We start from the raw sequence: 22,297 nt of genomic DNA on the forward strand, positions 1-22,297 counted from the left end.
GTTGAATGCTGGCAAAGGCTATAATAGCATGGAGATAAATCGTTCAGCTGCTCTCTCTCAAGCCTCTGGGGCTGCAGATTTTTCTTCTCCTGGTGCACTGTGGGTATTCAAAACTTGTTCAACATGATTTCATTTCATTTCAGGCACTGCCTGAGAAAACTAAATTACAGAATCAATCATACAGAAGGTCAGAGTGAGACTTCATTACAAGTATTGCATGCTTGCATGAATATCTTTCATTTATGACTGACCCAATATGTCACAATAGCTGTCTAGTAAAAATAATCCACTTTCTGAAATTGATGTACTACTGATGTCAATGCTACTCAGCAGGCTGGGCAGATTATAGAGAGGTGTTAAAAAAAGGAACCCTCAGGAGCACAAGTTGTAGTTTTATAGAATTGCCACAGTTTACAGATTAAAATAATTTTTCTATGGTCAGCTCAGCAGAAAATGGAGCATTAATGTAAAATATTGGGGGTTGATTTTTAATGAGGATATTGCTGCCGATTTGCACTTATTTATATTCAAGTATTTATAGGGATAATACTTGCATCACGTAAATCCATGTGTTCTTTAAAGTCATATGTACATCAGCACTCCACTTCTCAGTGACTCATTTTTGAGCATCACGATTTTATTTGCATATTATTAAAATATGAAAATTAATCAAACTGGCGCCATTTTATCTCCTCTTTTTGTTGCTGTTGTCTGTTTTTAAACGTAGAACATTGCTGTTAAGTAAGATAAATGTGTTGTGTTTGTTGCCAGTAATAATGAAGTTAATCAGCATTGTGACAAATTGTCACTCTTCCCATGGTATAATCAGCGTGCCTGGATTCAGCTCCCATGTATCAGAAAAAAACCCAAACAAACTACCTTGTTCTTAATAGTGTGAACAATTGGTAACTCATCAATACAATCTTTTAATAAGTGCTAGGCCACATTTATTCTGAGAATAAATAGCTTTCTTGCACCGTGACTTATTTTTTCAATATAATAATAAACAAAGACTATGTTAAAAAAAATATACTTCTTTTTTTTTTGGTCTTGCTGTGTGAAATATGTGAGATACTTGCAGAAGTATTACAGCATTACAAGGTAGCGAGCCAACTTCATACCCTAAGGGAGACATAGGAGAACCTTGACATAACCTATTTTTGACCATGCCTCTGGCGATTCTGCATTCAAGTTTATAGGTGAACATGTCAGGTAGTACATAGAAAAAAGCCAAAGACACACAGTATTAATCATAATTCTGTCCAAGCCCATTTTATTTTTCCAACATTTGTGATTTAAAATCTCATGACATTTCTTCAAGGTGAAATCCTTCTACTGGACTTTTCAACAGGGCAGGACTGCATTTATCCACATTAAATATTGCTTACAGTAAAGCTTTCTAATGCTTCACAAGATAACCAATAAACTCGAAGCAGTTCATACTAAAATAAGTTTGTATTCAGCTAAAGAAGCTTCAGTGATTAGCAGTACACTATTAATGCAGCCTTTAAATAAGACTATGCTAGTATCGCTGGGTAAGAACATTGTTCTGTAAGCGTATACGAACATCATAATTATTTTACAACCTCATCTTTAGTTCTTTCAGATATAGTAAATTCAATTGACCATGAAATGAAATTTCATAGTCAAAATGCCTCCTTTACATTTTTTTTATTGCTGCAATAAAGTTTTTATAGCTCCAAGGCAAGGTAATTCATGAAATGTCTAATTTAAAGATGAATTCTAATATTATTAATAAATATTTACCAGTTTAATAAAGTGCACATTTTTCACATAAAATATGATATGATTTTTCATTTTCTACTTTTGAAACACAGATTAACAGCTGGAAAATTTGTGTAGTAAAGAGAGTTACATGAGTTTGGAAGAAACCTACGCAAGAACCCTCTGTTAACGTTTTTAAGCTTCCTGAAGCCACCCAGCGTTGAGAGAAAATGACCACTGACTAAAATACAAAGGCAGAGGTCACTCCATCTCACAGCACCGAACACATCAAGCAGCTGTGGGGAAGTGTCTGACCCACGAACCTCCCTCTGTGGCTCCTCTATGTCAAATCACACAATTTCTCCTCAATTCTCTGCAGCAAAACTACACATAAGCCCCCAACCCACAGCCACCCTAGAAAATATAAATACCCTTGGACTATTGGGTTAAGGAGGCATGAGCTTCTCTAGGTTTTCTCTTTGACGTGGACCAGGATCATTTCTTACCATTGAAGTCAATGTGAACTATGTCATTAATTTCTCAGAATCCCGTTCAGCGGAAGGATGCAAAATTAAAAGGCACAACTTGGTCAAGTTACAAACCACTTGGTAACACTGAAGGGATACTCATACACGTAACGCAAGACTAATCCAGCCCGTCATATTTATTACATATTTCTGAGCAAGTTTCATTGGATTCAGTGTGCAAACACTCCATAACTTTAATTTTCACGCATAACATTCCTGACTCTCAGGTTTTATTAATCTGATCCTTCTTTAGTAGTCACCCAGCATGTCCAGTGCGTACAAAATCCCATGCAAAATGGGATCTGAAAAGAAGTATCATATCCTTCAAGGCCTGCTTTGTATCTGTGGAATTACTGAATTCTGTACCTCCTCAGTAGTGGGCTGTTTGTGCTTAATTCTGTATTAGTGCAACCTCAAAGGAAATAATACAATTTGCAATGAAGCCAGCAGCCTGCTGAATTCCCAAGAAATATTTGCTGCATGTTATTTGCAAATCTTTAATTAATTTTTGCTTACTAGAATAATAAAAAAGAAAAAAGATTTACATGCAGACATAATATGACAACACAATGACCTTTATTACAGTCCAACAGTAAATTGCTATTTTCACTATACCAGGTTTAGCAAAAAGTCCTATAAAAACTAGCTAATCAGAACAAAAATATAGTTGATGTAAAACATCTGTTCAATCTAAACTTTCACTCTGTCTTCAATATGCAATACAGAAACTAATTCTAATTGTAATCACTGAGTTTAAAGTGCCAAGTATGATACACTGACTCCCAGCTGTGTCCCATCCCTGGGAGCATGAATGTTACTGCACAAAGCCTGGAGAACCCCAGGCAGGGAGATCCCCAAAGCTGAGAGGAATGATCCCTCGAAATCCAGACAAGCAATTCCCTCTAAACTCTGTAGTTCACCTTGGCCAACACAATGGGCTTCCAACTCCTGATGCCAGTGTCAACTGTAAATCACTTTTCTGAATGTTAGCAGCACTTGGGATGCCCAGGATGCCAAGGGGAATGGGCTTCCAAGTCCATTCCCAAAATTAAAATTCTGTGTTTATAAAGCCCAACTGCTTCTTCACTAGAGATCTGTTGACACACGGTACAGCATTGCACTGTACATTAACAACTGTGTTTACTGTCCTGAATCCACCAATATTAAACTCTTAACCACTTGCCAACTGCCTTAGGGAACTGAATAATAGCAGATCGTCATTTGATGTGTAACGCTGACAACACGTGTCATCATTCATACAGGATACACCTGCTCATAATACAGACATTGGCAAACGTTTGGTCAGGATTACAACACCAAGACACCGCACGCGTCTTCTGAGAGGTCAATTAAAACTGATAGATGACACTAACCTATGTTACCATGCTTTGACAAGCAATATTAGGCAACAGAGACACACAAAGAGCTGGACCTACCATGTGCAGTCCATTGCTGTGGATGACACCGTCCTGCTCCACGAGATTTCGGGATATTGTAATAGAGGGAAGATCCAAGCTCTGTGGGGGAAACTGAGGTGTAAATTCATTTCCTTGTGCAGGCAGCTGGTCGCCAAGGCCCTGGAAGGGTAGCAGGATATCTGCCATCCCCAGGGCAGGGTCCGACTCGGGCGGCGGGGTGATGGGTGGGATTTCAAACTCCTCGTCCCCAAGGCTTGGCGTGTGGAACGTCTGCTAGAAAAGGACAAGACAAGGCAAACCGTGTTAGGGCACCGTGCTCGCGCACTGAGCCCCGGACCCCAAATCCAAATCTGCTTTTGTTCTCAAACACAAACTCTACACGCAACAAAATTTTGAAGTTTCGTACACTGAGGGGGTTTGTGGATCGTTCTGATTAAAGATTTAAGTCTCATTATCATATGGCTTTAATGGAGTATCAGTATTAACAGTTTTTTAATGCGTACTTAATTAGCAACATCTGTCTTTGTTGTTAGTCTGAATATCAGCTACATTGGATTTGGCTGGATAAAAAATTGCCACTTTATTGATATGTTAGTAAAATAGCACAAACAGCTTACATTACTCTCATGCTTCATAAAATACGGACAATTCTGTAGCACACACACACAACATTAATTCAACACTGACCATTTCACATCTTTTGTTTCCTTTTTATCCACTAATAAACACGAAATACTATAATTCTGGTCTGTCTTTCTCTACTTTTCCATCCCAAAAGGACAATGTACCCTTTTAAACGAGGGTTGTAATTTGGAGGAGCGACACGTATAAAAGAGTGAGGGTGATTACAGCAGCTTCCAGTGCTTTCTGGAGCAAGCCAGCTTTGTTTGAACAGTAGGTTTGTTACAAACTAAACACCTGTTAAGATGCCTTGAGCAAAACATTTACTGCCAGTTATCTTCAGGGTTTGTGCGTGTTTGTACGTATGCATGTGCCTGTCAAAGATAATCTTTATTCAAGTAGAGTCTGTATCTGGCTTCAACAGTGCTGACTTTTATTCGGGAAACAAATGAGCTACGCTTATTCAAATATCTTGCGAGTTAAATGAACTTTCATATATTATTTCAGGTCCACTGCTACTTAATAATAGAAATCCAGTGCTTGAAATTAGGTCATTTTAAATGTACCCAAATCAGGACTGTCTTGATCAAATTGGGCAGTTGGCAATCCTAAAATAGGCACTCTTGTCTTGTTCTGGACATGCAAGGCTGCTCTGGGATTTGTTTGTTTGCATTAGTTCAGGATTTGAGTTGGGGGGGGAAGAACTGCTTTATGTATTATTTACATTGTTTGAAAGAGTGACTTAATGCCAGTTAATTTAAAAATGATATGTTCAGTGAAAGATCTCATTAACTGCTGCAAATTGTCATCCTTCAAACTGTTAATGATGATATAAATTAATAACCGCTTGAGAGAAGATGGAAACTGAAACACAAGAAAAAGCTTTGCCCGCATATAGAACCTGTCAGCTGTCATTATTGGTCTCACACCAGAAATGATGAGGTCCCAGGCTGCCGCGGCCCGCGGTTCCGCCGGGCTCTGCCGAGACTCTGCCCATTGCGCCCCATCTGCAGGGCTGGAAATTCTGGATGTGAAAGCTGGGCCTGGGGAAGGGAGACGTTTGACTTCCCCGCCGCTTTGCTGCAAAAGGTGTGAATTTTTTCTTCCTCTGGACGCCTTAGTTCCCAGGCACAAAGGATGGATTGGGCAGGACAAGTGCTTGGCTAATGAACATAACCCTATGGCTGCATTTGCGGTTATTTTGGCACTAATGTGGTCTAGTAACAGATGCAACTGTAATTTGTGACTCATTTGCTACCCCATTACTGCTTAATGAAATCTAACATATCACATTAACAATACGGATAAACACTCATTCTTGATATGTGGCATTTGGCTGTTTTCATTACCACTGTAATTAACACTTGAAATATTATTTCAATAAATATTTAAGGTGCTTTAAAATGGGTCATAGTAATCATGACATAGAGACAGAAAACATAAAGGAAATGTGTGGTTTCTAAGCCCGAATGTGCTCTAGGATTACACTCTTAAGGCATTATTTACAGGAATAAAATGGGCTTCTAGCTCAGCAGTGCTGAGGCCCAAAATCACAGCGAGAAAGCTACATTCATGTTACTGTAAAAACGCTACAATTAAATACATTGTAATGCAGTAATTGCAAATTCAGGTTCACGCTTTAATGCTAACACTAACATTTAATCATATTTTTATTCCTTGTTCAAGCAAAAGGGTTCAGTGAAATCGGTATTATAGTATGTTTGAACCTTTCTTTCCTTAACATATTTATGAAATAGTGGTAATTATAAGAACTGGATCTTTTTCCCCTCTAACATAATAACTCGAGGACAGCTGTATAAATATATGACACAGCTAGATAATAATACAATATTTTACTTAGAAAAGCAGCATTCATCTTAATATTTACAGCTTACTACAAAGGGGAGAGTAAATTGATGAATACCTTACCATTTTGTTAAATGTGAATTTAATTCTCACAATATAACTTGTCCAAATATGCACATGCCTTTTTAAAAAAAGGATAGAACAGAGCTAAGAATGAGGATGAAACAGATGAAATCTGAGAAGAAAGAAAGCCCCTTAGTGAAGTAGTCTTAAATCCAAATCACTGGGCTATTCAGTGTGTAAAAAGAGCCTGAATAGCATGCAATTTAGGATTGCAGAAAGGTATAACATTGGTGGGATTTATCATACCAATCACATTTTTTAAAGTTATTAACTTTTCAAATATTTATATCTTACACATTTTTTTTAAAAACTGTGTGCATGGTTAAATGCCATCTGTACTGAAATGTTCAAAACATTTGTTCCTTTTGATAAAAATGCAAATCTGGAGAACTGTTGTATCAACATATAACAGCCAATGTCTGACACGGTGAATTATCACAGCTGGAATTAAATTGTCTCTGAACAGCTGCTGGCAGCAGAGCTTTCATCAATGTTTGATTCAAATGTAGGAAAGAAATTCTACAGAAAGAAACATCATGTTGTCATTACAGATGGGGTTTGTGTTCATTATCACAAATAACACTGGAGCTAGTGCCAAACAATATTCCCTTATCTAAGCAGTCTTGCTGGGTAAAAAGAGATGGTGACCATTGTATAAATGATTCATAAAACACAAGTCTTAATTCTAACCTTCATATTTATTGTTATATCTTTCTGCTTGTTTTCTTCAAGATCACTTTTTTTAAAGTGCACAAGAATATCTACAACTGAATCACCACTTGCAACACGGAAAATCAAGGCTGCCCAGTCTTCTAACCTTTCGTCATGTTGGGAAGATCATTTATGGCATGTACCCTATATAAACATTTAGTTCTTATTCTTCATATTAATATGCACATCAGTAGGGCCTCTTGCTCTTTCCATCCTTCCATTCCCTTCGGAATAAGAGCTGCTGATTTCTAGCAAGAAGCACAAGGTATTTCTGTCTGGAGCTGTGTCAGCATTAGCATGTTGATAGTCTATTAAGTGGCTGGAAGTTGGTACCACTGTAACAAACACCCAGCAACCACCGAATCTTCTCCTGTTTCCATTCCAAAGGCACCGATCGCACCCATCACCCACAGCCCGGCTCTTACTCCTGGTCACAAGTTCCCTTCCTGCAGCACGAACGCTTCAGGAATCCAAGTTGGGTTTGGTTTTCTAACTTCTATGAGTATTAAGAACCCAAATTTAAATGTTTGTATCTAGAACAGAAATTAGCACATTAGCTAGTAATGACTATCACCAAGCTTGCTTTCAAAGCGTACACCTACTGTGCTTTTTATTTGTTTCCTTCTGTTTATAATTTTTTTCATACATAAAGCAGGTTTGTTTCCATTGACATGCTATGTAAGCAACAGCCTTATGGACAGCTAAATTGACTAGTAATGGAGAGCTGTCAGGTTATTTTCTTTCTCATTAAAGTCTTTATTTTGTGCTCCATAAAACACACAGGAATTCGGCACTTCACTCTTCATCCATTCAAAGTCTGTTAAATTATCAAAGCAAACAGCAGAATATGAGCATAGATAAAAAAGAAAAAACATCTACCTCATTTGCAGCAAGAAATGCATTATTTGCCTCTGCCATGTTCATGTAGTTGTTATTGTTTCCAAACTGAAAGAAAAAGAAATATTTGGATTTTAATGCATGCCACAATAAATTTTTCTTTACCCCATCACTGACATAGAAAAAGTTGAAACACCTCCCCCCTCCCCCCCAAAAAAAAAAAGAAGACAAAACAACAAATAGATAAGATGTAATTTTGCAGATGTTCTTTGAAGTCAGAACTAGACTGGGTTCAACATTATTATTGTTATTATTATGTACCTGGCAACCCCATGTCTGTACATGGAAGATATCCAAGTGCATCTCTGCAATTTTCTTTGTCCATGTAGCAAAGCCATAAAGGTGACTTTGGAAATCAGTGTCCATTAGAAAGAGACTATTCTCCAGAAAAGCCATTTTGACTCTACTACATCTTTCCTGACACACATTATAATATTTCTGCAGATGATCCTGATCCGGAGAATTGCTACAACTAGAAGTAGCTGCTGCACTGCTATTCCAAGTAGACCTGGTTTTAAAGAGATGAAGGTCAATAAGAAGAATGAGAATCTGCAGCCTTGTTCAAAAAATCCCATTCTTTCCACAAAATGAAAAAGCCAAACAATCCCCCTTTGTCTATCCTTCCTTCCAGCTGAGCTCCCATATCCCCAGTCAATGTTAACACCAGGGGATTTTGCAAATCAGAGAAACTGTATCACATGGAGACTTTGAGATCTACTCATGGTGGAGGTGGCCGAGTGCCCATGTCCTCCCACTCAAGTCCCACTCCCCTCACACACGGGGACCTGAGAGGGGCCTCTCGGATGCCAGCGAGTCATAGCTCCCCAACTCCCAAGTATCAACAACTGTTGAAGAAGAGAAGTTTTTTCTTTTACAGATTGAGCATGGAAAAGAAAGAGTCGATCAGCATTTGGTTAACTGGTGCTTAGCGTGCCTTATTCCCTTGAACGGCCCTTCTGAAGGCAGGTAGGTAACTATTCATGCATGTGTCCCGGGCACGGGAAGGCATCTAGAGTCTCTGCTTCAAGGAACGGATACCACACATTATGCAGCCTCCACAAAAATCCTGCATCACAGGCTTTCACATTTCTATTATCAGACACAGTGCACGCTGCACAGTAAGAGTATCAAATGTGAGAAATCCCTACAATGCCCTGCCAGGCCACTGCTGCTGGAGCCACACGCTCCCCTGAACTTCCTCCCACTTCTGAGCTCTGTAAAGCAAATTTTTTCAGGAAGGCTTTGTTTTATCTTGCCAGATCTTGGTGGACCTGCCTCCAACAACAAACACACCACCCGCAGCACAACCTCTGCAACAAGTGCATGAGGATGGGTGGCCATGCACTTGTCCAGATGGTTCTTTTTGGGTAAGGGACTCTGTTATTCTTTCAGACCCCTGTCCTGAAAGGAAAACCACTTTGCTCCATCTCAGTTCACTTCCACATACAATTGTTTTTAGCAGGGAGGTGTTTCAGACCCTGACTTGCTCCAGTTCCTGCAGCATCCCAGAGAAGCGGTGGGACCACAGCGATCCTTTCAAGAAAGGCTCATTCCCTGAAAACACCAAAATCCATTTCTGAACATAGGACCAAAAGTTAAAAGGAAGGGAAATAAAATAAAATAAAATAAAATAAAATAAAATAAAATAAAATAAAATAAAATAAAATAAAATAAAAAGCAGAGGAGGAAATTGTAGTGATAGGGCATGAAAAAAGGAAGATGGACACAAAGAACTGGAGCCTCATGTACCTGATGAATTGTCAGACTGACAAAACAAGACATTGACAAAAATCAGAAGACAATCACGGGGACGAAGAAATATGAGATTCCTCATTCTTAAGTATGAAATTCCATTTGTGTACTTAACATGCTGAGTCTTTCAACCTAGAACACATGTTAAGCAACAGAGGCCTTAACACAATATGGGGGCTGCCTCAGAGCTATTAAAACTCTGTTATCCTCAACTATGCAGATACTCAAGTTATGTCATCCATTTTTAAAAGCCCAGATGTCACCCATTTTTGGAGATTAAAAAATTCAAATAAAATTGCACATTCAAATTACTGTTTTGGCACATAAAGATGTCTGTGTGTGCTCGTGGATTTGCTGCACAAAGACACAGTACTTCAGCTCAGCAGTGAGATCGACAGGATAGACTTTTTCATGTCAGTTAGTGGCAAACTAAGAGGGATTTACATGAAAAACTTAAACGGCTCCAATAGAGCTCTTCTTTCTACAGTAACAAAAATTTAAATCAGTTTCTCAAATTATACCTAAGCACACGGGTATAATAGGCAAGTGTAGCTCTAACATGGGGTAAATAAGTGGGAACGGACACATATTTTAATGAGCTGACCATCCTATAGGCTCCAGTGCTTCACAATGGAAATGTAGCTGATATTTTACCTGAAAGAGCAGAACTCTGTATTGTTTTGATCTACATGTATTCTTAACACCATAGCTACTGCTGCTTCTCATTGTCAAGTGGTTTTTCTCCTTTTTGTTTTATAAAGTAAAACAAAGGGGAAAGTATCAACATAATTTTCAATTTAATTAAGACTGTGGAAGTAAATGACATAACGAAGAATGTCAAAGCTAAAAGTTGCAAGTACATATCCTTAGATTTATTTTGTTCTTGGGCTACAATATTTAAGACCCTATTGTGTATGACTCTTTAAATATGGATCATAACTAATATTATTTAAATTTACTTTTTTGTCTCTGAATTAGAAATCTATTGAAAGCACACAACAATTATCAGTGAGTATTTCAAAGATTAAACTTCCTTATTATCTAATGGTACCTATAACAACAAAAGAAAATAAAATGGTTATTATCTTAAGGACCTAAACAATTCAAAAAACAAATTAAGCTTAAAGTGAAATAAGAACTGGGTTAGAAATCCTCTTCTGAACAGTTAGTCTGTGAATGTAATTACTGAAGAAACTACAGCTAATCAGCTGTGAATTGTATCCATTAATTAGTATTTGCCCTGGAGAAATGAGAAAAATCAGTAACAATGTTAACACTGCAATGCACTGATGAGTCCTGAAACACAGGGCCCTCAGCGTTTACTCAAGCAGGTGGCTCCAATGGTCCAAGTAATTTAAAAAGCTCTCACCTGAAGTGCAGAGCCGGAATTACAAAGCACTTCTTGCATATCTTTGTATCTATATAAGGCTATAATTAATGGCTTTTAATTTAGAAACACTTTGTGATCAGCTGGGAACAGTTATAAATCATTCCAAATAGAACAAGGGGTTCTTGTCTATTTTAGTAAAATATTTCGGGAAAGATTTTGTGTGTGTGTGTGAAATTACTCCTGCTGCAGTCAACAGTTTTCTCCATTTACTTTCTAAAGGACCCTTGCTCAGACTCCTCAGAACCACCTCGGAGTGTCCCTACATTTAAATTCCAGGTAGACCCAGCACCGTTTTCCTGGGGACAGTCCCCTGCGGTCCCACCTCCTGGGTTTCCTGGGGACAGAACGAGATTCGGATGCAGCACCCCGTCCAGCCATCTTTTGGTTCTGTGCTGGTGTTGGGATGATTTTCAAATTAGCCATAGCAATTAGCAAGATTTTGCATGAACTTTTGCATCTCAGAGCATCCTCGCTCTGTCTCTACAAATGAATAGAATCTTTTCAGCTTCCTTTAGTAACATGGCCTGTTTTTATTATTCAAAAATATTTCAAGGTTTTGCCCTTTCAAGTGACTTCTGCAATGTCATCCAAATCAGGGGCATAATAGCATTACAAACTACTATTTGTTTCCTTTGATTTCAGGAGTTCAAACAAACTCCAGCCTAAGTTTTCATAAATATATTAAGCGTGAGTACCACAACTTAATGCCACAGCAAATCAACAGAAACCATACATGTACGCTGATTTCATGAAATGGATTGTGAGCAAACAAAACCTCTTCTGAACCTGTTGGGAATCACGGCTTTCCCTCTTCATGCAAATCACTGACAGTTCAGTCCTCTGCTTGTTTATGGTGCAAGAGCCTTTGAATCTTGGCCCGGCTGAAATTCCCAAGAACCCACAAGGAGGCTGTAATGAGACTGATTGTTTTCTTACTAATACCTTGTATAAAGAATGTCAACAAAATGCATTATTTCTCAAATAGCTTGTTCTTCTCTTAGCTTTGACTACCAACATCCAGCATTATTAATGTTTCTTAGGAAGGGTACATACTTGCAACACTACAGGAGGATTCATTCCCCAACACATGCCCTGATGAACACCAAATCAACTCCTGCCCAGGCCTGGGGGTATAAAAGCTATTGCTGTCCCACTTGTACAGACTAAAGGTTTTCACAGATCAAACCTCCCAGAGGCCAGAGGCCACAAGACCCATTTGCAAATCCAGGGATTCGGCACTTTGAACAACACAAAAACGCTACTCAGGTTTTCCAGCCACCCTTCGCAATCACCAGAGCTTAAAAATTGGTTGGTTATGAATGGTGAGAGTAAGGAACGGTTGTTTTAAGAAAGGAAGCTGATATGGTGGACGTCACAGAAAACCTTGGCAGTTCACCATAAAAATCAGTGATTAAATGCCCAGAGAGTCTGAATTCCTACTGAAAAACATCTTCAGAAAAATCTCTAGAGATTAAATAGCAGCTTCTGTCTGGGCTCTTCTTTTGCAACCATGATGATTCAGAAGCCACAGAAGGAAACAAAACAAGCAAAGGAGAAGTTTACACCACAAAAGCATACTATTAAAAAAAAGCATAAGAAGTCTATCACTAATTTTGAAGGTGTTATTGGACACGCAGAATAATATTTTGAACCTATAAAAGTTAATGGGAATTTTGCTACTGATTTTAATGGTGAAATTATTTTACTTACAACTCTCAGTCATTAGTATTTATGAAAACTTTCTACATTTTTGCCTTTAAATCAACTCAGTTGTGGTGTAACTGTCATCTGAAAAACAGTAGAACTCACACCCACTACTCATTTCCTAAAAAAGTGCAAACACCAAAATACTATACACAAGTAACTTGAAACCAGACACAGAACAGCCCAGACTTTAATCTGAGCATCTCAATGGAACAAAAGAGCATTTTTTTACTACTAGTATTTTTATGCTCAACTGTAAAAAGGATTATTCAGGCAAATACATTAGATTTTCTAACTAATTGTTTCTATAATAATTCTGCTTAATTTAATAGTGCAACCACAAGGAAGAAGATACCATTGGAAGGGTTATTGTTCCAGCACACAATACCACCAAAACCATGGAATGTGAATAAATGTCCCAAATGAAAAATTCAAACAAACTATATCCAGAACAGGAATGAAACACATTTCGTCATCTTCTCATAACTGATCTGGAGACTTACATTTTGCTTTAAAGGAATGATTGCAATTCTGTACTCAAAGACTACGTATCAGATATCTGAGAATAACTAAAAAAATGAATAATTATTACAAAACTCACTGCCACTCTTTTTTTAAACTAAAGCAAGCCGTATCCCAACCCTTGCTGCAAACCAGAATTCAGACTTGGTCATCATGACACCAACAGTCCTTTCATAATTCTTAGTTAAGGTTTGGCCAAAACACACATTTAAATTTCGTGGGATAGTATCAAAATCTTCCCTGGCTTGGTGCTGAACTGCTGCAGGTCCAGCTCTAAACTCGTTCCGTCACAGCCCGACATACCCGCTTGCACATGTATTTTAGATAGTCATACATCCAAATTTCATAACATCTGATGCCAGTTCTTTGCTCATGGAAGATGGCAGCCTAAGCTGATCACGCTTCCAATATTTCTGAAATAAAATAAGAAGTCATATTTTTAAAAATATGGCCATTAATAAAATCATCTTTTTTATGATGTGAGCATGCTCATATTTTTTATATAGAATAATTTATAGTTGCACAAATATATATCAAGGATTTCAGTTCTATATTCATATTGGGCAAATTAATTCCTCTGAGGTTACACTATCCTTATGAGTAAAAAGAAAGATAACGATCCCAAAAGATGTAATTACAGACCAAAACTAAATTACTTTGCAGGTCTGAGTACTGTATCTTAATAATTTCACCAGAGAACATCTTCACTGCATTTGGGCAGATTTGATTTTGCTGCCTGACCAATAATTACAGCTCTGGCAAATACAATGTCTGATAAGGACATCAATTAAGAATGAGCATTGTGTTATCTAAAAAAAAAAAAAAATTCATCATGTTCACAGTCTGTCTGATTGAATGAAATGCCAAATTAAATTAATGGAGATTGCTAAGTCTAGCTGGCTGGTGGGGAACCATGCAGAAAGTGGGACAGCACAGACAATAAACTGTCTGTAATTAAAAGATGAGAAGCTGGACTAATGCTACTTCAGCCTGATTACTCCAAACAAAACAATATACACTAAAATTATTCTGGCAACAGAAGTAGATGGAGTGGGAGGAGGGCTGGGAGAGGAGGCTTTTTTTTAATATTATCAACTATCACCATCTATAAACAGCAGTGCCCTCACCAGATGTATTACATTTGGGGTTTTTTTTTAATTTTCTCATCAGGAAACAAAATTCATTTTCTCAATGAACATAAAAATAACAGACGAGGATTCTCCAATCCTTTCTGTTCTAGCTGGATATCCAGCTAATCTCTGCCGAGGCTTTACTTTTCAGTATGATGTGTTCTTTTCTGGAAGAGCAAGTCCTTCATGACAGTTTCAGTACTTCAGAAGCAGTAGGTGGTATTCACATTATTATATAAAATACAAGCATACTATTTTATTTTTGCTACTAGAAACAATAGGGCAGATTTCAGTGGCTGGTTCACAGATGCAGCATCACTAAAGTCGTTAGGGATTTATACTGATCTAAGTGAATGAAGCATCTTTTAAAACCTGGTAAAGAAAGAAGTAATTTTATCCCCTAATGAATGCAAAATGGCATCCTCAATTTTGACATCTGTGGAAATTTCTGTACTCCTCTGGCAGGATGATAATATTTTGGAAGAAAAAGCACGTGCTGCCAGTTGGAAGAAGTATTATTTTTACCACAGATAATGTGCAGCTCCTGGAGTTTAAGGACTGAGTCACTGACTGCAGAGGAGATGGAGAGTTGGACCAGAAGCAGCCAAAAAGCCCCCACTTGGGTCAGCCTTGGACCACATGTCCATAAGTAGATAACACACCCCAGTTGAACTAAGGACCAAACCACTGTGGGTGTGTGCACAATGAATACATGTCCAGAGATGATGCTTTTGTTAGCAAAAGACACAATTTTTGAAGAATTTCATGAAGTACTGGACCATCAGTTAATAAAAATATGTTATACTTGAACCTTTCCGTTTATATTCTTACAGAAAATTTATTATTTATATGATAGCTTAATAGATATCAGCTTTCTGAGACAGATTCTAGTATTATTCTTATTTTCAGCAGATATCTTCTGGAAGTGCATTCATTTCCTGCCAGGTTCTGACAACAAAATCTCTAGGAAGGGTCTTCACGTATGTACAAAAGACTATGCAAAAGGTGTTGGCATTAGTGGCTTCAGCCACCAGAATCTACTACATGACCAGTTATTTCTCTCAGTTTCCTCCACACCGGGATTCTCCAACACAGCGCATGAGAAACCTGCAATAACCAGGAGGAAATGCAGGCCCCGTTGGAAACAAAAGGCGTTCCGATGGGAGATTGCACACCAGCAAGCTTAATTTGCTTAAGAACACATCACTGATGAGCAGCTAGCCAACAACAGACAGGAGCACAAAATGTTCAAATAAATGTATCTAAGTACCCGGTTTTGTAGTCGCATCCCCAATGCTGAATTTCAGGCAAACAAATAATCTCGTTAGTGGTTCATTAATTATTGAATCTGTACATAAGTGTCTGTACAATCATACATTTTACAGTCTTTTGATATTTAAAATCTTAAATGTCTTTAATTCAGGGGATTATTTAGATTCCAATTTTTGAATCTTAAACATCTGCTATACTAATATATATATATTTTTTATATATGTGTGTCTATGCATGTATATATATGCATACACACGTTCTCTCTATTATTTGCTTGGAGACAAAAAAGTCTCAGTGATATAAAACACTTGAGCAAGATCCTAAAGAAAAATAGACATTTATATTTTATTCATACATCCTCAAATCTCCATCAGACACACTGTTTGTAGATAGTACAGATTTAAAAGTTTTAGGAAAGCAATTAGAATGAAAATATTTGAAGTTACTTTAAAAGCTTTCAGCCAGCAAATAAAAACTTTGACAATAACAATAAAAAGCTCTGACTTAATCTCTCTAATTCCAGCCAAACTCTTTAATATAAACTCCTTCAGTGAATTCCATGGCCAAAAGCAGTAACTGAATGATATTTTGCCAAGTGTGATACTGAGTGAGTCTTAGGAACTATAATGAAAGGAATATTTAACAGTCTCATGTTAGACATTTTCAGATCTCTTAAGAAGGATACAGTCTATAAAAGTTTTTATATGCAAGTAACTTTGTATGAATATGCAGAGTATTATTATTCTGTTGACTGACAGTCAAGGCAGTTCAATATATTCCAGATTTTTATTGCTGCTTATTCCATATTTAAATGCATAAATATTTAAAGGTGGTCGAGAGCGCAGCCCTGGTCCTAATATTTATATAAGATTAAGGTGTTATAGAACTAGTCTGAATCTTGAAAGTTCTCTCCAAGACAAACATACCAAATGTTTTGCTGTCACACAGTCAAAGAGTTTCAATTTACCATTTTGGCTCTTTGTAGACAAGAGTGGATTTTTCCATTCTGCCCACCTTGGCTTCAAAGGTAGTAAAACAGAGACTCAAACCTGGATTCTGGGCATATCTCTGCATTCACCTACAATACTAAGACTAATTTTCCTCTGTAAGAGGCTAATGTAATATCAAACCTGGACCAATCCACTAAGTTTCACATAAAAAAGACTCTACAATATCTACAGATGTTACTTCAAAGAGTTCTGAAGTGCATTCTCTATCATCACACCCTGTTGTTGCCTGAAGCTTAAAATACAGGGAGAGACCAAATATTAAGATAAACACATTGAGTAACAAAGCCAAGGAGAGGCCACTGTAGTGTAAGTATTTGTTTAAAAATACATGAATATTTAAAGAACATGTTTTCTTTCTCTGCTTTTTAAGCTGGAGTTGTTTCCGGTGAAGAACTCCGAAATTATTTTTGTGATCACTCTCCTGAGCACGTAACTTGTTGCTGGAATAAACCAGATTAGACATAAATGTCATAGAAGGAATATATTGCAAAAATGCAAAAAGAATTTACTTATTGGCTAGGTCTCTTGTTTCTATATATTTGTTTCTACAACTCTGTAGCAATAGATTCCACATGAGAAAGGTCTTATGAAATATGCAGTTTGACAGCATACATTCAATGTATATATTTAATGAGTTAGATTTATCCAAACAGCTCACATTGTACATAAGATCTTATTTTTGATGACATCAGAGGACAGATGGCAGGTGAATGATGCTTTTTTTCCACAACACCTCTAAATAGCTGATGTACAATTGCTCTTGTTTCCCAGCCCTGAGTGAGGGTGGAAATGTCTCTGCTCTCCAGGACAGTAAAACCCTGGCCCAGGTTGACCAGAGAGGTGGTGGATGCCCCATCCCTGGAGACATCCCAGGCCAGGCTGGAGGGGGCTCTGAGTAACCTGAGTTGGTGAAGATGTCCCTGCTCATGGCAGGGGGGCACTGGGGGAGCTTTGAAGGTCCCTTCTAACACAAACTATTCTCTGGTTCTAAGACATTTAACAAATGGAAGCAGATCAGCAGCCTCAACACGTACATATGGCACTTGCAAGAAGGACCCAAATCCAATCTCTGGACCAGACTCGGGGGCTGCTCCTCCCAATCTACCTTCCCACACATCTCTGGATTGGGGCAGGAGCATCGAAGCGAGGTCACCAGGAGTCCCCTGGCACACGTGGGACCTCCCCTCAAGTATCCTTTCAGCCCCAACAGTTTGTTTTTAACTACTATAATGGATATTTTTATAGGTTTTTTTAGTGAAAACACATAAATACAGGACTGTTTTCACCATATGAACATTTCTGTTATGCCTTCCTCTTCAAGGCATTAAGTTCATACAACCAAGGTGTTAATCATGTCTACCCCACACATTTACTTTATCATAAGCTGTTTAAGCATTGAATCCAAGCATTTCTTAACATAATGACAGCATTTTATTCTTAGAATTCCAAGAAATAGTTTTATATCACTATATTCAAGATTACTGTAACATTTTTGCACACAAATTTAAAGTGATGTGATTATACTGCAATTGGGCTCTAAGTAGCTTTTCTTAGACTCTTATATCAAATTTCACTCCAACAAAAATCATAAATTCCATTCTAGACTGTGATTCAGCTCTACTACACTAGCAAATTATATCAAGTTTTAAATATAAAATTGATAAAGGGTGAAGCAGATGTAGACATTTTATAATAATCATAATGGAGGATTAGTCAAGACACTTGCAGGCTAAAATCAGTATATGCATGAAATCTTAAATATATCAACTCTGTCATGTTGATACCATGGGTTCCTACATTTTTTTTTCTGAAATTAAATATTTTCCACTTTAGAAATATTTATCATAATCAAAGAGAAAAATAACATTTTTTTTTAAGTCTCTGTTAACTCTACTTTGTTATACTAAGGCTGTACAAAGCAAGCCATCTATTGCAAAGATATTCTGTAGGATGTAATGCTGCCCTTATTACACACTTATCCAAATAAGAAATAGAGAAAAGCCACCCAAAAATACACCTGAAAATACACCAACTCCAGGGATAGAGTAAGTGGGGCTGCCCTCAACCAAAGTTCTAAGCTGCATCACACAATAACCAATGCCTGTCTGTGTGGGAAGAGCAGGGAAGCACAGGTGATGCTCAAGGATTTCATACACTAACCTCGCACCAGAAGGGGCTGTACAAGAGTTTGGGGATTTTCCTCAGACAATAAGCTTTTCCAGTTTGGAAATGTGTGTCAATGATGTGTGTCAATACAATATAGATTATAGGTACATGTTGGAAACGGGCACGTTTCACTTCCTCCTGCTTCTCTATCTTACATCAACCTCAAACCTGGAGTATTTCTCCACCGTTTTTAGTTGGGGTTGGATTACAAATCCCACAGCGGGGAGGCCTCTGGAGAGTCTTCAGCAACAACTAACTTTATTTAAACATGCGAGATTGAATTGGATGCGATGCTCTGCAATAACAGTAGAGAAGAATTAAATTTAAGAGTGGAATAATCCCTCATGCTAGCTGGTATTCCTAATTTATGCCACTGAGACTAATCAGGCTTAATTTATCTATCTTTAGCTTCCCACGGTTTCATTCCAACCTAAAGGCAACGTTTTGGGCAGCAGAAACTTTATTTTGTAGGTGAGTAACCTACTTTAACTGCATTTTCATCCATTACTACAGTCTAGCATTTTCTTCATTTAATTGGGTCAGTGTGTTTCTTCTTGTAAGTGGGCACAGAAATTACTTCCGATATTGATTGCAGCCCTTTAGGTTCTGCTGAGAGTTAAGGACATACAAAGGGTACCTGGCAAACTCTATTTATGACAAGTGAAATGAATAAAGTTTCACTCAAAACCTTCACTCCCAGTAACAAAATAAGAACCAAAAAATTAAAATCCTAATGTTAAAATACTGCAAAGCAAAATAAAGCAAATTAATGCCAGTTAGGAAAAATCAGATTGCTCCATTTATAATCTTATTTTAAATGCAGCCTGACCAACAGTCTCCCACATGCAGGGCTGGAAATGTCTAATACCACACAAACACCAGGCCTCTCAAGGCTTCAGGTGATCTTCAGCACTGATGTTTCAAAATACTAATGACTAATTAGAGCCAGAATTAAGTGCATATTAAAAAGCACACCAGGCAATCTCAGTAATGTAATTTCTCCTCATAATTTTCAGATGCCCTAGAAAAAAACCAGTATTTTTATGATAATATAAACTAAAAATGGTAATAAAAGCTCTCTTGAATAATCAAGTACTACCCTTCATGTCATGATATAAGCAAGCCTGAGCTTTCATACATCCAAATTCTTGAGTTTCTTTTCTTGAAGTATAAGTGACACCAGATCCTTGTAGCATTTCTGCAGCCAAGCTGTTCCACAGCTCACAAATCATGTGCTGGAAATACTCTCCTAATTTAGTGGCCTGAGACAATTCAGTGTCTCATGATGTTCACACCAAAACTGTGCAAGAAGTTGAATACTTCTTAGTTGAATTTGAAATAATCAGATTTAGCTTTAGTATGAATTTAAACCAGATGCATGAGTTAGATGTAATTTCATGAATTTTCTTTGTCTGAATATTCAGAAACTATGGAACGTATTCCTGGGAACACCTGTCCATTACAAGCCATGTCAACAATTGGAGATCAAAAGTGTAAAGTCACAAACTTATATCCATGTAGCACTCTTCAGTTTTCCTTATCAGCTGATGTCTTGACAGTGATCTGAGCACTACAGAAACATTTCTTTGAGTGTCTCTGAGACAGTATTTTTGAGACAGAAACCATTCTGATGGAACTAAATAAAACTTAGTACCATAACTGTGTGTTTCTGGCAGGCAGGTACCTGCTACAACTGGCGGCAAACTACTGGGAGTTCTCTCATTTTTATTTTGTATCTTGAACTTCATAATTCCATCCCACTTTTAGAATACAAAATCTCCCTGACATCAGAAATCTTTGTGTAGCAGAAGTGAGAACTGGACTCAGTGCACTCTCAGAAAACCGTACATATTTGGGATTTTGTTTTTCCAAATATCAAAGGCTAAAGCTCTCTCATTACTACATTATATTTTGGATCACATAATAACTTTAGCCAAGCTTTACAACACAGACAGATTATGTTTCTGTGTTATCAACGTTGCATAAGAGTTGAGAACTACTAATCCCATGTCAAGTTCTGGTGAGCAAGTGAAATTATGAAACCATGGGAGGGAGCACGAAACATTAAAATTGCTTTATACGTTCACAGGAAGCACAAATCACAACAAATCCACAAGGTCGGTTGCTTCGTTGACTACAAAACTGGCGAAATTTTGCTCTGCCATAAAATGTCGCCGTCATTTTTTCTACCTGAACTGGGAGACACAGCCCAGTGTTAGTGTAAACGCAACGAAGGTGGCAGGGACAGAGGAACAGCACCTGATGTTCTGGCAGCTGTCTTGCCACCGAGAGAGGAAAATAACAACGAAGGGTGGGGAAACAACTAATTGGCCACAGTAAAAACTAAATGGTATTATAAATCATGACTTTCTCTTCATGTATAAGCATCTAGACTAATTTCTGATAATCATAGAATCACTTCAGTTGGAAGAGACCCTTAAGAGTCTAACCATAACCTAACTCTGGCACTAACCCATGTCCCTGAGAACCTCATCTCCATGTCTTTTAAACCCCTCCAGGACTGGTGACTCCACCACTGCCCTGGGCAGCCTGTTCCAATGCCCAACAACCCTTTCTGGGCAGAATTTTTTCCTAATATCCAATCTGAATCTTCCCTGGTGCAACTTGAGGCAGTTTTCTCTTGTCCTCATATTTTATTATCCAGTGGTTTTAGACTTAAAAACCCCCAAATCCAAAGCAAACCAACCTCAAGATAACGGTTTTGCCTGTAACTATTTGTCTGATCTGCCCTAGAATCATTACAACAGTTCTCCAGTGAAAAAGATTCCCTTTGTTAACCAAAACAAGGTTGCTCACTGGTATTTTCAAAACTTGTTAAGAATAGCACAAAATACATATATATATATATACACATATATCCTAATGGGAGAACTGAGTTGTCAAATATGATATACACAGTCTGGTTTTGAGATAATAATAAAATGACATTCAAATGCTAAAAAATGATGTGCAAATCCTGAGTAGTAGGAAGCAGGGAAAGGGTGGAAGAAAGGCCCATAGAAAGGTATAGTAGAACAATGATTATCAGAGCAGGGTAATAACAATTAGCTTATCAGATAGATAAAGAAAAGAAACTGAAAACTGCTAAGAGAAAAGAGATGAAAATAAACTTAAAGATTAACACATAGCAAGATTGAAAGAAAAAATACTTAGAAGTTAGTGCTATGTTGTAAAATACAATTTTGAGAACATCTAGAAGCAATTCAAAGCACACGTATTTACACACACCTTAATATAAAAGCTGAAACCAGCAATGACAGAGCACAGGAGGCACAGGAAACTCTTCTAGTGCTGTAATCTCACTGTCATCCAACTGCATATGCCAACCACCAGTTATCAGAAACACCTCTGCATCTACATGTGCACCCAAACCCCCACATCTCTCATAAACTCAAAATGCAAACAATAATTTGTGTAAGGTTCACCTAGGAAAACCAGAAATCTGCTATGGTACTGACCAGGGAGAAAACCAATCAAGGGCTGTTTATCAACATAAATCAGG

General features: G+C 37.7%; 1 protein-coding gene across 2 annotated transcripts in view; it reads right to left on the minus strand.

The window, feature by feature from the left end:
* TOX3 (TOX high mobility group box family member 3) overlaps nt 1-22,297 on the minus strand; it is a gene marked incomplete at both ends in the record, with an annotated part of 70,504 nt that overhangs the window by 13,400 nt on the left and 34,807 nt on the right. The window contains 2 exons of one of the 2 annotated variants that reach the window (XM_080352274.1): nt 3,689-3,943; nt 7,811-7,876. In XM_080352274.1, the coding sequence (XP_080208400.1) occupies nt 3,689-3,943; nt 7,811-7,876 (321 nt within the window). Of the gene's footprint in view, nt 1-3,688; nt 3,944-7,810; nt 8,245-22,297 lie in introns of those variants that run through there. The other variant, XM_080352273.1, reaches the window with a different exon arrangement.

This window comes from Nesoenas mayeri (genome assembly GCF_963082525.1).
Source record: "Nesoenas mayeri genome assembly, chromosome: 12".
Lineage (NCBI taxonomy): Eukaryota > Metazoa > Chordata > Aves > Columbiformes > Columbidae > Nesoenas > Nesoenas mayeri.